At 38.9% G+C, this 13,393-nt stretch overlaps 1 protein-coding gene across 2 annotated transcripts in view; it reads left to right on the forward strand.

Annotated features, from left to right (window-relative positions):
- The window catches only part of LOC130914348 (intermembrane lipid transfer protein VPS13B-like), a 625,421-nt gene that overhangs the window by 355,279 nt on the left and 256,749 nt on the right, over positions 1 to 13,393 (forward strand). For both annotated transcript variants that reach the window (XM_057833447.1, XM_057833446.1), the window contains exon 32: positions 10,313 to 10,516. In XM_057833447.1, the coding sequence (XP_057689430.1) occupies positions 10,313 to 10,516 (204 nt within the window). The remainder of the gene's footprint in view (positions 1 to 10,312; positions 10,517 to 13,393) is intronic.

The following is a 13,393-nucleotide window of genomic DNA, read 5'->3' on the forward strand; positions in this document are numbered from 1 at the left end:
ATACACCTTGCTTTTGATATTGATCAATAGAAAAAAGTCACAAGGTGTGATGTCAGAGGTCCATATGTAGGGATACATTCTTGTGCGATGCGGTAACATGACCACCATTAGAGGGGAAAATTACTTAAACTTGCTGCAGGAATTTGCAGTTCCACAACAACAATGCGGCTAGGTGCATGCCACTAAGCCCACTAAATAATAATAGCTTATTTATATCTCTTATGTCAAAATAAAACTGCAAACTCTGACTTTGAACAATTTGAACCCGATTTTTCGGGAATTTGGACAACAGTTAATATGAGTAATATTCAGCAAGATTATCATGAAAACCTGCCAATATACCAATTTAACATCGTAAAGAAGACAAGCTGCACCGTCTCTTTAAGAACAACTAAGTCACCTATCTTTGGCCAAGTGTGACACATTTTGGAGAAGCTTGTTGTTGCCTCCTTGTGTTTTTCTTCTTCTCTGGGTTTCAACCATGGTGAGGTCATCGAAATTAATTCCGGAGAAACTGACTGACGGGGTTTTACATTTTGCTGACCGTATATTCCACAACATAATTTTGCGCCCTCTTTCTGAAGCTTGGTCAGCATTGTAATTTCAACCACTTAATTACTATAATTGGTGGATGCAAATTAACAACTATTTGAGTATTTGACTGGGGTCGTAAATCCGCTGTGCACAAGTTGGAGAATTTCTGGCTATTTCATACCGACCACTATAGGCATTGAGGGAGATTAATGTCCTCAGTACATGCAACTTTTATGAATCATAATACTTATGAATTCCCCTTCAGCGTTCAAACTTGCCAAGTGGGAGTCAAAACAAACTGATTAAGAAGCCACTGTGCAGTGTAATGCTTTCACATAGCTGCTGGGTGTCAATGAGGACTTGCTGGCTACACTTGGAGCTGTGATGGAACAGCACCAGAACCTCAACCAGTGGAGCCTTAAATCACTGAAAGCAAAATACAGAACAACATCTCATGTCAGACGCAATCAATTCTGGGATTTATATGTTTGGCATTTGAAAAAAGAAGTTACCCATTTTAATAGAAAGCCACAGTCTACCTTAACGTTGATAAAAAGTGACAACAGAATAGTGATGTATTAGGATAGAAAAGTTACTGCTTGCGAGGGTGTATGGAATGTAAAATTGTTACTTTGGGCTTATTTTCTTCAGAGATCCTCACATTGTCTGAGCCCTGGACTACAATCTCTGCATGAATCTAGCAGTGTAATCATAGTCTTCCCATCAAAAAAGCCACATTTTTTTTCTTGAATATTTCAGGGGAATTTAAAATTGAATTACTTGAGCAGGCTTTCAACTTTACAAGTTCCTATTTACAATGATCACTCGTGAAACAGCAAATCTCTATTTCAACTTCACTCTTTAAGTGCTGGTTGGCCCGTTCCATCTGGCAATTGGATTGCGGATGTTAACTCTGCGACCAGCTTGCTGAGGTCCCCAAGTCACTGCAAAACACCTTCCACACATGGGAGACAAAATGGGGCCCCCTTTCCGTAACCATATCAGCTAGAATGCCAGAGTGCATTCGTCAATCCACCTCTAAACTGACACAACTTGGGCTAGTTTAAAGGTGCACAATATATGATTGATGGGCAAAAATGGTACTACAACTAAAACAAAATTTTGACTAGCACAAAATGCCCCCCCCCCCCACCTTCAGGTTGCCAGAATACCGTTTCACATAGGAGAACCTGCAGGAATAGATCCTATTAGAGTCAAGCGACGAGTCCTCTGAAGAAGGTACAGTGGTACCTCTACTTACGACATTAATTGGTTCTGGAAGTAGTCTCGTAACCCGAAAATTTTGTAAATAGAGAGGCGTTTTACATGTAAATGCGCTAATCTGTTCCAAGCACTACTGACACATTGAATTTTATAATTAGGGTAAACCCGGAATAAACCAACAGCCAAACACATTCAAATCATTCCATATACACAACCTAACTGTTAATACCTATAATGAAGTTGATTATAGAACAAAATGCAAGAGAAAAGAACACGACCCAAAACACGACGAGGCTTATACTGTAATGTGCTACTAATCTAATGAACCATATTTGGCCTTAAAAAGCCTGTTCATGAGACAAAAGATCGAGGAGTCTTGTGCTCATTTGGCTCAGAAGTCGACTTTATCTTTGCCCCAGCCAATGGATCCACATGCAAAATAATGTAGCACCGGCAAAACACCGATCAATGGATCCACATGCTAAACAACATAGAAACAACCACGGCAAATGAATGCATATCTTTGTTTTGCTTCTCTTTTTGTCTTGATACCTTTGAGATTCGTAACAACGCTTTTTTTGCCTTGAGAATGTAGACATAACTCAGTCCGTATATGTATTTTCATCCAAAGATGCTAGAAAACAACCATAATGGAAAAGGGAAGAAATATACAGTTCAATTAGTAAGCACGTGTAATGGAACCAATCATGGTAAGTACAGAAGACAGATAAGGTTGAGCCCACAAGTGTCATCAAGATAATACTCCGGCAGCTGCCTTCTTTGACAATTTGAGAAAGGTACAAACTGAACATTACAATGTAGTTTAAAAACAGAATACCTTCTCTGCCTTAAATACACACACATTGGCTCATTGTCTTGCGTCAGTGAGGAAGTGCTAGAAGACATGTATTGCAAGTGATTGCTGGGAGAAATGGAGTGAAAAACAGGTCTGGGGTTGTGGCTTCACATTGTGGGTTACGGAGTGACAAGACCCAGAAGCTAACTGGCTTGGTATTACACTGGCACTTCCTGTACCACTGGCCAGGGGCAGGAGTTTGGGAAAGGGATCTGGTTGGAAGTTGTGTGAGAACTGTGTGTGCACGTTGCCCCTTAGGATCACCCCGGTTGGAGTGTTTTAACACAACTTGCTGCTCCCACACTCCAACCAGCAGGCTATGAGCCTCAACCAGATCCCGCTGTGGTTTGTTTTACAACCTTGAACCACAGTTAGCCTTCAAAACCTCAGAATGGTAATCAGTATTTCCCAGGATTCCACTTTTAACAAGCCATTTTACTTATATTTACAATATGATTTGCTGTACAATATAATTTGCTGCAATATTCTCAAGGTATTCAACTTTATTTTTCTAGCAATTATTTCTCCGCTGTCATGCAAATATATAGTCCATGTCTGGATTTGATTTTGTTGTTCCCCACCATTCTAAGCTTCCACTTCAATTTGCTACAGCATGCAGCAGCGGAGCTTGCCTGTGTGTGTGTGTTTGTTATTAATTGGCATGCAAGGCATCAGCTAATGCTTTACTTTGTCCAGTAGGCCCTCTATTTATTCTATTACCACATGGTCCCTAATTTGCTACACCTCAATTACCAATACTCCCAGAAGTCTTCGTAATTAGACAATTCAAGATTAATGTTCTGTGAAACACATGTACAGACACAAATAATTTCAATTTCTGGAATGTAGGGTACTTAATTTATCATTTTGGTTTTATATTCTGCATATCTGGTGTTGAAATGGGACTTGGGCCATCGGTAATGTACAGTTTGTTCCTGCAATTACTCACCTTCAATTTATTTTAAAATTCAACATTTTACCTATGTTCAATTTCGTAGTGTGTCACTTTTTTGCCAAAATAATTGTGAACAAGCGTCCTCATTTGAACTTAATCCAGAAGCTTTGTGGCACTGAACTCTAGTATGTGTCGAAAGAATCCTCTCCAAATACAGTGGTACCTTAACATACGATCCTTTCAACATCCGACCTAAAATTTGAGTCGTCACTTGTCTCGCCATATGACGACGTGCTCGAAATACGACAGTTTATAACGTCGTCGCAATTTAATTGTTTTCCCGTAAGGGGAGATTTTCTTGTGAGAGAAATCAACATGGGTCCCAAGAAGGTTTATTGCAGGCCGTGAAGAAATATAACTTAAGTTGACAATTATTACTATTGTACCCTCGACAAGGAAGTCGCCAGCTATGTCAGGTTTTTAATAATTTATTTCAGAATATGTGCAACACAACATGGCCGTCGCCAATGCCAACAACAACAGAACATGAAAATAAAGTAAAAATTAGTAAGTAAAATTTCTTCTTCACCTCTCTCTCTCTTGTCAGTCTGTTTAGGAACAGCATGCAAAACACAACCACATTAGAACCCGATTAGTTAAACAATGGGACCTCTACATACAAAGTTAATTTGTTCCAGGACCTTGTTTGTAAGTCGAAATGGTCGTATGTTGAGCAGGATATTACCATTAGAATACATAATAATTCCATTAATTCGTTCCACAGCCGGAAAACCTACACTAATTCCTTAATAAATGCTGCTGGTACTATTACAAATGGCAATTACACATAGCAAAAGAAATATCTTATGAATAAAAATCGGAATAATAATATAAAAATAATTCCTGTATTGTAATGAATTAGATTCTAATGTGGCGGACGTGTTTTGCATGCTGTACCATAGCACCGCGTGGCTGATGTGCCAGAGTAAGAAAGGTGCAGCTGAGATTTTACTTTTTCTTTTAATGTTCTGTTGTTGCTGGCGTCAACGAAGGCGGACAGTAGGCGTGTTCTGTTGCACAATTTCTGAAATAAATGATTAAAAACCTGACAAAGCTGGCGATATCTGGTGATGGTACCTCAATAATAATTGTCACCTTAACTTATAAACAGAGGTCGGAGGGGTATTGTCGAAATCATAGAGATTCTGTGGCCGTATTGTTGAGCCAGTTCACGGACGAGCACACCACGCTCATATTTTTCTATCATTTCCATTTTCATTTCAATGGTAAGCGTCACCTTTTTCACCGCCGGCACTAACATTCTTGGAACCCATGCCGATTTCCGTCACAAAAAAATCCGCCGTGCGTTCGTCTTGCCGGAAAACAAAGAAACTGCAGCACCGTCATAAATATTTCATTCATTCATTCATTCATTCATATTTCGACCATGTCGTCAGATGTAGAAACCGAGAACGAAAAGTGGTATATGCATGTGGCAAAATGGATTTTGCCATGTGGCATTTTTTTGACGTGGATAAATGGATTTTGCCATGTGGCATTTTTTTTGCCATGTGGCAAAATGATTTAGCCATGTGGCAAAATTGATTTTGCCATGTGGCTTTTTTTTTTTTTTTTTTTTTTTTTTTTGCTATGTGGCGAAATTGATTTTGCCATGTGGCATTATTTTTTTTTTTTTTGCCTTGTGGTAGTTTAACATGTGGCATTTTTTTGTGGTATGTGGCAAAATGGATTTTGGTTTTTTGGCATATATATATATATATATATATATTTTTTTTTTTTTTGGTGTGTTGCACTTTTTGGGGATATATAGCATTTTTGCAGGCCGTCCATGCCATTGACAGCTACGCTCGTCCAAATTTTCCATTCATTTTTAATTGCAGAAAAACGTATGTGGGTATGATTTTTGACTACACACTTGCCATTAGTGCGCATTGACATTCAAAACCTACTATAGCATTCTTGGAACACATGTTGATTTCTCTCACAAAAAAATCCGCTGTATGTTGGTCTTGCGGGAAAACATAGAAACTGCGGCGCTGTCATAAATTTTCATATTTCGAGCATGTCGTCGGATGAAGAAACAAAGTGAGTCAAATTTTACGTCGGATGTCGAAAAGATCGTGTGTCGAAGCGATTGTATATCGAGGTGCCACTCTATTATTATTATATTATTATTATTCCGATTTATGCATATAATTTATTTGTTTTGCTATGTGTAATTGCTATTTGTAACTGTACCTGCAGTAGTTATGAAGGATTTAGCGTCAGTTTTTGGGCTTTGGAATGAATTAATCGAATTGCAATGTATTTTTATGGGAAAATCCCACTCGGCATACAACCATTTCAACTAACAACCCAGGTCCTGGAACTAATTAAGTTTGTATCTAGAGGTACCACTGTACTGTAATCACCACGTAGCCACAATTCCAGGAGCAGTTATGATGCTTTTTGATCTTTTTTTTCTTTTTCTTTTTCTTTTAGTTTTTTTTTTTTTTGTTTTGTTTTGTTTTTTTTGTCCGTCCATAAATAGCAGCATTTTGTCTTAAAAGGAAAAATAATCACTGGTATTTCCCAGCTTCTAAATTAGGTTGTCTCGTGAACATGGGCAAACTAAGGTGCCCCCCCTTCCACCACCACCACTCCTCAAGTACTTTCCCGCCCTTTCTTCCATTCCTCATCTGGAAAAGGGTGTCAAATATTAGTTGTTATTATTTTTTCCACAACATAGTGGCTCGCAGATGTGTGATAAAAGCATATGAGAATGCATGGTGTGTTCCACCTGCCTTGTTTTTTGTGTTTTAGGTCATATATCTGCACATGGGTAGGGGGAGTGCTACACTCTCCCAAGGCCTTCTGTCTTTTGGCCATGCAGTGTGGTCCTCACATGACCAATCAAATATGTCAAACTGCTAGTGCCCCCCTCCAGCCCCCCATAAACACATGTACAGCAAGCGGTCTGGCTTCAATTATTATGGCACCCCAAGGGAAGCTCCCAAAGTTCCTCTCCTCCTTATCTGTCAGAAATGAAGCTCTCTTGTTTCCTACGATTGGCTGTACTATGTATCGTTTGATATTAAATCATAGGTTCCAATTGACTACATGACCAAGAAAAATGTTTATCATTTATATTTATATCACCGGGGGGGTGACCCTGCAGCTCAACAATGAAGAAACCTGGCTGCAGACTGTCATTTTATGTTGATTATGAGTAAGAGGCTCTGCTAAATGGGCTCAAGTGGAGAGATAATTTGGAAAGCATATGAAGTAACTTGGGTTGTTTAATGTGAAAGCTAGAGTTTGGGGATGGGCAGGACATAGCGGTATTGTTACAAAAAGACCTAATGAATGTAGACTGACATACCCCACCCAAATCATACTCGAGCCCTCGTCTTGATTCATATTTAACTATGTTGATAAATGTGGTTCCAAATGTTGATTAAGGATCTGTTTCACTTGTTTGTGTGTCAACAAATCCAGCTAACACTGGTTATGCATCTGTGATCTCCCATCAGTGTTGTTTTTGTATTCAATATGTATGTCATAACATAACGCACTTATGTAGGCCTTTCTCGTGTGGCTCAGGGAGGAAAACTCTGTATGAAAATTAGCACTGACATTGCCGAACTAAATAAAACTACTCAGCCTGCCGCTACATCTGTAGTCATTTTAAGCTCTTATTTATTCCATTTAAGCACTCATTTGAATTCACCGGCACAAATAAACATATCATAACAACTCAAAGTTGTGATGTCATAAGCAGATGCTCGATTGGGATTGTTCCTTTTTAGTTTGTGAATCCATGTGCATATTGTCTTTCAAATGCATCATCTTTTCTTGGCACTGATGAATCGCGATTTGTAGTAGTTGAACTACGCAGCCAGCAATACCCTTTCATAAAGACTCTCTCCATCTCTTACCAGATTTGCGTGGATGCACAGGTTAGAGACTGCTATGGGTTTTTCAGGACCGAAACCAATTATAAGTAGTTAGAGGCAGTGTTGTCACAGATTACTTGAAAAGGTAATTTAATTACTGATTATGCCTCAAAAAAGTAATCTAGTTACTTTAATCTATAAGTAACTTTTTACCAATTTTTCTCTTTGCTGCCTTAACATAAGAACGACAAAAGGAAAAAAATCATCGCATGTCATTGAATTTTTTACATAAAGCTTAATCTTTGAGTTTGGGGGGGGGGGGGGGGGGTTAATTAGTTGATGGAGTTGATTTAAACCACCATTGACTCACGCTAGCTTAGCCACTCCGGAGCTCTGAAACAAACAAATACATGACAAATTGCCCCAAACACACACCCTTACAAAAGTCAAACTCCGCCTATGGTTAACCTGTACCTATAAAATGTACGTAAACTGTAAAACTGATGGCTTTTGTCGTTACCTGTTGGCTTTGTTTCGAGTTTTGTCGCATTGTGGTGTAATTCCATGGTATTCCATGAATTGGATGTGGAATTTTTAGCGGTCGACAGTCTTTTTGAACCAACGCAAAGTTCGCAACGCACGGAAATATTTTTGTCATCTTTACTGGAGAGAAATGTGAAGTAATGGCTGTATTTCCAGTGAGCAAATGCAGCCGTTTGTGGTATCTCTCCTGCCTCTTATTAGTGTCCTGACGAGGTAGCCAGGCAATGTTGTTGGCCGCAGACACCAGACAGCGCTCACACAGCATTGTGAGAAAACGTGACATGCGATGTCAGGAGCAGCATTTTCTATTCGAAATGCTCTTCATACATGACTACAGTATTCTTCATTCTACGTACATTGAGGCAACAACAAAATAGTAACGCACAGGCACAAAGGAAACTAACTTTAATCAGATTACTGGTTTGGAAAAATGAACGTTAGATTGCTCGTTACTGAAGGCATGTGTTATTGACAACACTGGTTAGAGGGGCTAATAACCGATGTTTGGAGCTGATATTCATTGACAGTAAAAGTGTAAAATTTGGCGTAAAAAAATAATAATGCAAACACTGAACTTCATTGAAATGCATAAAGCATGTTTTTGAATCACACAAGTAGAAAATAATAGTTCCAGAAGTGCCTGATTTTCCTAGACTACAAACATCTCTGACAGTGGGGCAAATAAGTAATTAGTCAACCACTAATTGTGCAAGTTCTCCCACTTGAAAATATTAGAGAGGCCTGTAATTGTCAACATTGGTAAAGCTCAACCATGAGAGACACAATGTGGAGAAAAAAAGAAAACAGAAAATTACATTGTTTGATTTTTAAATAATTTATTTGCAAATCATGGTGGAAAATAAGTATTTGGTCAATACCAAAAAGTTCATCTCAATTCTTTGTTATGTACCCTTTGTGGGCAATAACGGAAGCCAAACATGTTCTGTAACTTTTCACAAGCTTTTCACACACTGTTGCTGGTATTTTGGCCCATTCCTCCATGCAGATTTCCTCTAGAGCAGTGATGTTTTGGGGCTGTCTTTGGGCAACACGGACTTTCAACTCCCTCCACAGATTATCTATCGGGTTGAGATCTGGAGACTGGCTAGGCCACTGCAGGACCTTGAGATTCTTCTTACGAAGCCACTCCTTTGTTGCCCTGGCTGTGTGTTTGGGATCATTGTCATGCTGAAAGACCCAGCCACGTCTCATCTTCAATGCCCTTGCTGATGGAAGGAGATTTTCACTGAAAATCTCTCGATACATGGCCCCATTCATTCTTTCCTTTACACAGATCAGTCATCCTGGTCACTTTGCAGAAAAACAGCCCGAAAGCATGATGTGTCCACCCCCATGCTTCACAGTGGGTATGGTGTTCTTCGGATGCAATTCAGTATTTTTTCTCCTCTAAACACGAGAACCTGTGTTTCTACCATAAAGTTCTATTTTGGTTTCATCTGACTATAACACATTCTCCCAGTCCTCTTCTGGATCATCCAAATGCTCTCTAGCGAACCGCAGACGGGCCTAGATGTGTACTGGCTTCAGCAGGGGGACACGTCTGGCAGTGCAGGATTTGAGTCCCTGGCGGCGCATTGTGTTACTGACAGTAGCCTTTGTTACTGTGGTCCCAGCTCTCTGTAGGTCATTCACTAGGTCCCCCCACGTGGTTCTGGGATTTTTGCTCACCGTTCTTGTTATCATTTTGACGCCACGGGGTGAGATCTTGCATGGAGCCCCAGATCGAGGGTGATTATCAGTGGTCTTGTATGTCTTCCATTTTCTAATAATTGCTCCCACAGTTGATTACTTTACACCAAGCGTTTAACCTATTGCAGATTCAGTATTCCCAGCCTGGGGCAGGTCTACAATTTTTTTCTCTGGTGTCCTTCGACAGCTCATTTTTTGTTTTTTTTCTTTTCTTTTTTTTCTTAATATAATTGTACAATGCTTTCCAGCCTTTTATTTATCATGAACCATGTTTGTCTTTGTTGTAAAGCACTTTGAGGACCTTTCAGGTTTTTTAAATGACCTATAAAAATAAATTTGATTGATTGAGCTGGAAAAATTAAATGATTCCTCAAGGCGGAGAAAATTCCTCGATCAATTTTTAAAATTGAGTTACTCAATTTATTTGAGTAATCATTTCAGCTCTATAATAAATACACACAAAAATTTGTATGTTAACATGGGGTTGGGGGGTGACACTACTTCATGGTTTTTCACTTTACCCAGTCGGTTCTGGTGCCCTTTAACTGTGATAATTGAGGGATCATTGTATTCATATAAAATGATTTGATTTGACAACAATGTGCCATGATGTACCAATGTAACAAAGTAATGTTTTTTTTTTTTTCATTTTAGACGTGCATTAAACCTCGGTATCCTGCGTGACCCGGGCTCGGAGGTTGAGGACCGTCAGTACCAAGTCGACCTTCAGTCCATCAATATTGGCACAGCTCAATGGGAGCAACTCAAGCCAGAGAAGGAAGGAATGAAAGGAGGGGTATCTGCAGACGGTGAGAGGAACTCCCAGAACCCAGCCCTGGAGTGGAACATGGCCAGCAGGTCAGGAGATCTATTATTCCTTTATTGTATGCAGACAGCTTTACTCCATCATCATTATTTTGTAAGGAAGTCATCACACTTTGCCCCACCTTTTTCATCAAACTGTCTGGCAAAATCATTCATAATAGCGGCTATCACAAACACATATGTAAGATGTACAGAATGTGTTTGCCAACAAAACTGAGTGAGAAGTGAAGTTGAGCATTTAATGCCCCAAACAGAGCCAGATATTTTTATGACTTGGCAGCTCAACTGTTGGTAAAAAGAAAGTTTACAATGGGGCTTACGGTTTACTTTTCAGAGGGACAACACTGACTAGCTTTGGACAAATGAAAGATACTTGATGGGGTTGTGGCATTTGGTCTGGCGAAAATACTGGCAAAAACTGATGGTTTCAAGAGGTTTGATGGGTTAGGAAAAATGCAACTGTAGTCCGCATGATATTTCGTTAAATAATTTTGTTAAAATCGAAGATTAATTAGTACTGGGGTATTTTTTCGGATTATAAGCCGCTATTTTTTTCCTTTGTTTTGAATCCTGCATTTTATAGTCCAGTGCAGCTTATTTGTTGATTTATTTTGTATTATAGGTAACATTTTATTTGACAGCGGCATCATAAGACCGTCATAATTATGACAGAACACTATCATGGGCATTACTGAATGCTTATGACAGATGTCATTAAGTGAGATAATTTGCCGGATAACAGTAAATTACATCTTTGTTTAAGCAATCATTAATGCTCATGACATTGTCTAATGACAGTCTTATGGCGCCACTGTCAAATAAAGTGTTACCAAATACCATAAATAGCAATTAATGAAACAACTGGAACAGTAACTGAAGAAATATAAGCTCAGAACATGAATTTTGATTGTTATTTACATCTGTAGTGCTGCAATGCATGCTAGGTGACATGCTGGACAACAACAGTGTTGACAGCCGGTGGCAGCAGAGGTTGAGTGTCTTCTCGAATGAAGGTTCTTGAAGCAATGAAGCTTCGCAGCCCATTGGTTCAAACCTTCATGGTGGTTCATTTGGTCTTATGACAGTCATATGATGCCGCTGTCAAATAAAGTGTTTCCGGTTAATATCTTTTGGTGTAAATATCCCATAATACAGTGAGGACAGTGGCGGCTTATAGTCCAGTGCAGCTTATTTATGAAGAAATGTCGTTTTTGTGTCAAATTTGGTGGGTGGTGGCTTATAGTCAGGTGCGCCTTACAGTGGAAATTACAGTAATTGTAAATACTTTTTCTTTTAGCAACCACAAAAATGTTTGTCCTGACTTTGGATCAACGCAAATGTCTTAAACGTTTCTTCACATGTAACTGCAATAGATATCAATCATTGAGTTAAGAAGGTTTTGTATTTTGGCCAACAGTTTTTACTGAATCGTATGTGATAGCCTTGTGTTTGAACTGGGCTTCGTAAGCGTGTCTCTTCACGTGATCGGATCAGTAACATCCCTTATTTTTAGGATCAATATTTTTCATATGTGCTGTAAATAATGCAAAGTAATAAAATATTGTGTATGGCTTGACTGTCAACATCATCAAATCTTTGTTTTACAGGCAATGCTTTAAAACAGACACGTCCAAAGTCCGGCCCGGGGGCCAAATGCGGCCCGTGGTCAAATTTCATCTGGCCCCCAGCCCCTGTCAAGAAATCAATAACGTCTGGCACGCACACAGACTTAATAAATCAGTCAGCAGTACTGCTACCAGCATATGAAGTAGCTTACACACTAAATTCTGCTCCTCATATACCCACCAAAAGGCAGCAGCACTCTAAGCAAAATTACCCCGTGTAACACTTTACTTCCAATTTTCTAAAATCGCGACAATCAACATAAAAAAGTTGACTGCGACGGCTGACGCTTCAAGGATAGGTGGAAATTGGAGAATTTATTCACTAAAATACGCAACAACTGCGTCTGCCTCATTTGCAAAGAGACAGTTGAGATTTTTAAAGAGTTCAATGTGAGGGGATATTACCAAACAAGACACGCTGACATGTACGACAAGATTACAGAGAAGATACTCAGCGAGAAATTGAAGCAACCTGAAGCTCATTTAATTTCACAGCAGCAGTATTTCGCAAGAGCCCAAGAGTCTAAAGAGAACGCCACAAAGGCTAGTTGCGAGATTGTTGAAATTATTAATTAAAGAAAAAAATAAACCAAATGTGACACACAGAATGGCTTGCCAAAATTTGCTTAAATATATTGTTCTACGTAAAGGACGTCAGCCAAGGTCGGCCCCCCACATTTTTACCACAACAAATCTGGCCACCTTTGCAAAAGGTTTGGACACCACTGCTCTAAAATGTATTCTATGTACATTCTTAACTGTTAGAAAAGAGTAATGTGAGTAACATGGCCAACTGCAATTAAAACAATGGAAATATTTGGTTTTAACTTTAACATTGAGCATTCAGAGGAAGCTCAATGGTTGGAAGCCAAATCACTTTCCCTGAAGACGACACCCATCAATGTTCTTCACTCTTTAACTTACAGACAACAAAGAAACGATGCCAATTATTAAAATAAATTAATCTTTTGGAGACTTCTAAGACAGGTAAATTTATACAGATTTACATTATATTCTTAAAAAAATACTAAAAAAAATATATATTAAAAGAAAAGCAGTCTGAGAGTGTATTGTTATTTATAGATACTCACTGCATTGAGCATGATGTCATGCATGACTTTGGTTTGACCTCCTCTGTAGAGGTGTTTCTTCATACAAATGAATTACTTAAAGTGTTTATGTATTTCCTCTATTATCTCTCTATGAGATAAGAACTAAAGTAATCCAATTGAATTTTCATTCCTCTTACACAAGGCTGTGATAACTCCCTCGCATGCATTCATAC

This window comes from Corythoichthys intestinalis, chromosome 4, assembly GCF_030265065.1.
Source record: "Corythoichthys intestinalis isolate RoL2023-P3 chromosome 4, ASM3026506v1, whole genome shotgun sequence".
Lineage (NCBI taxonomy): Eukaryota > Metazoa > Chordata > Actinopteri > Syngnathiformes > Syngnathidae > Corythoichthys > Corythoichthys intestinalis.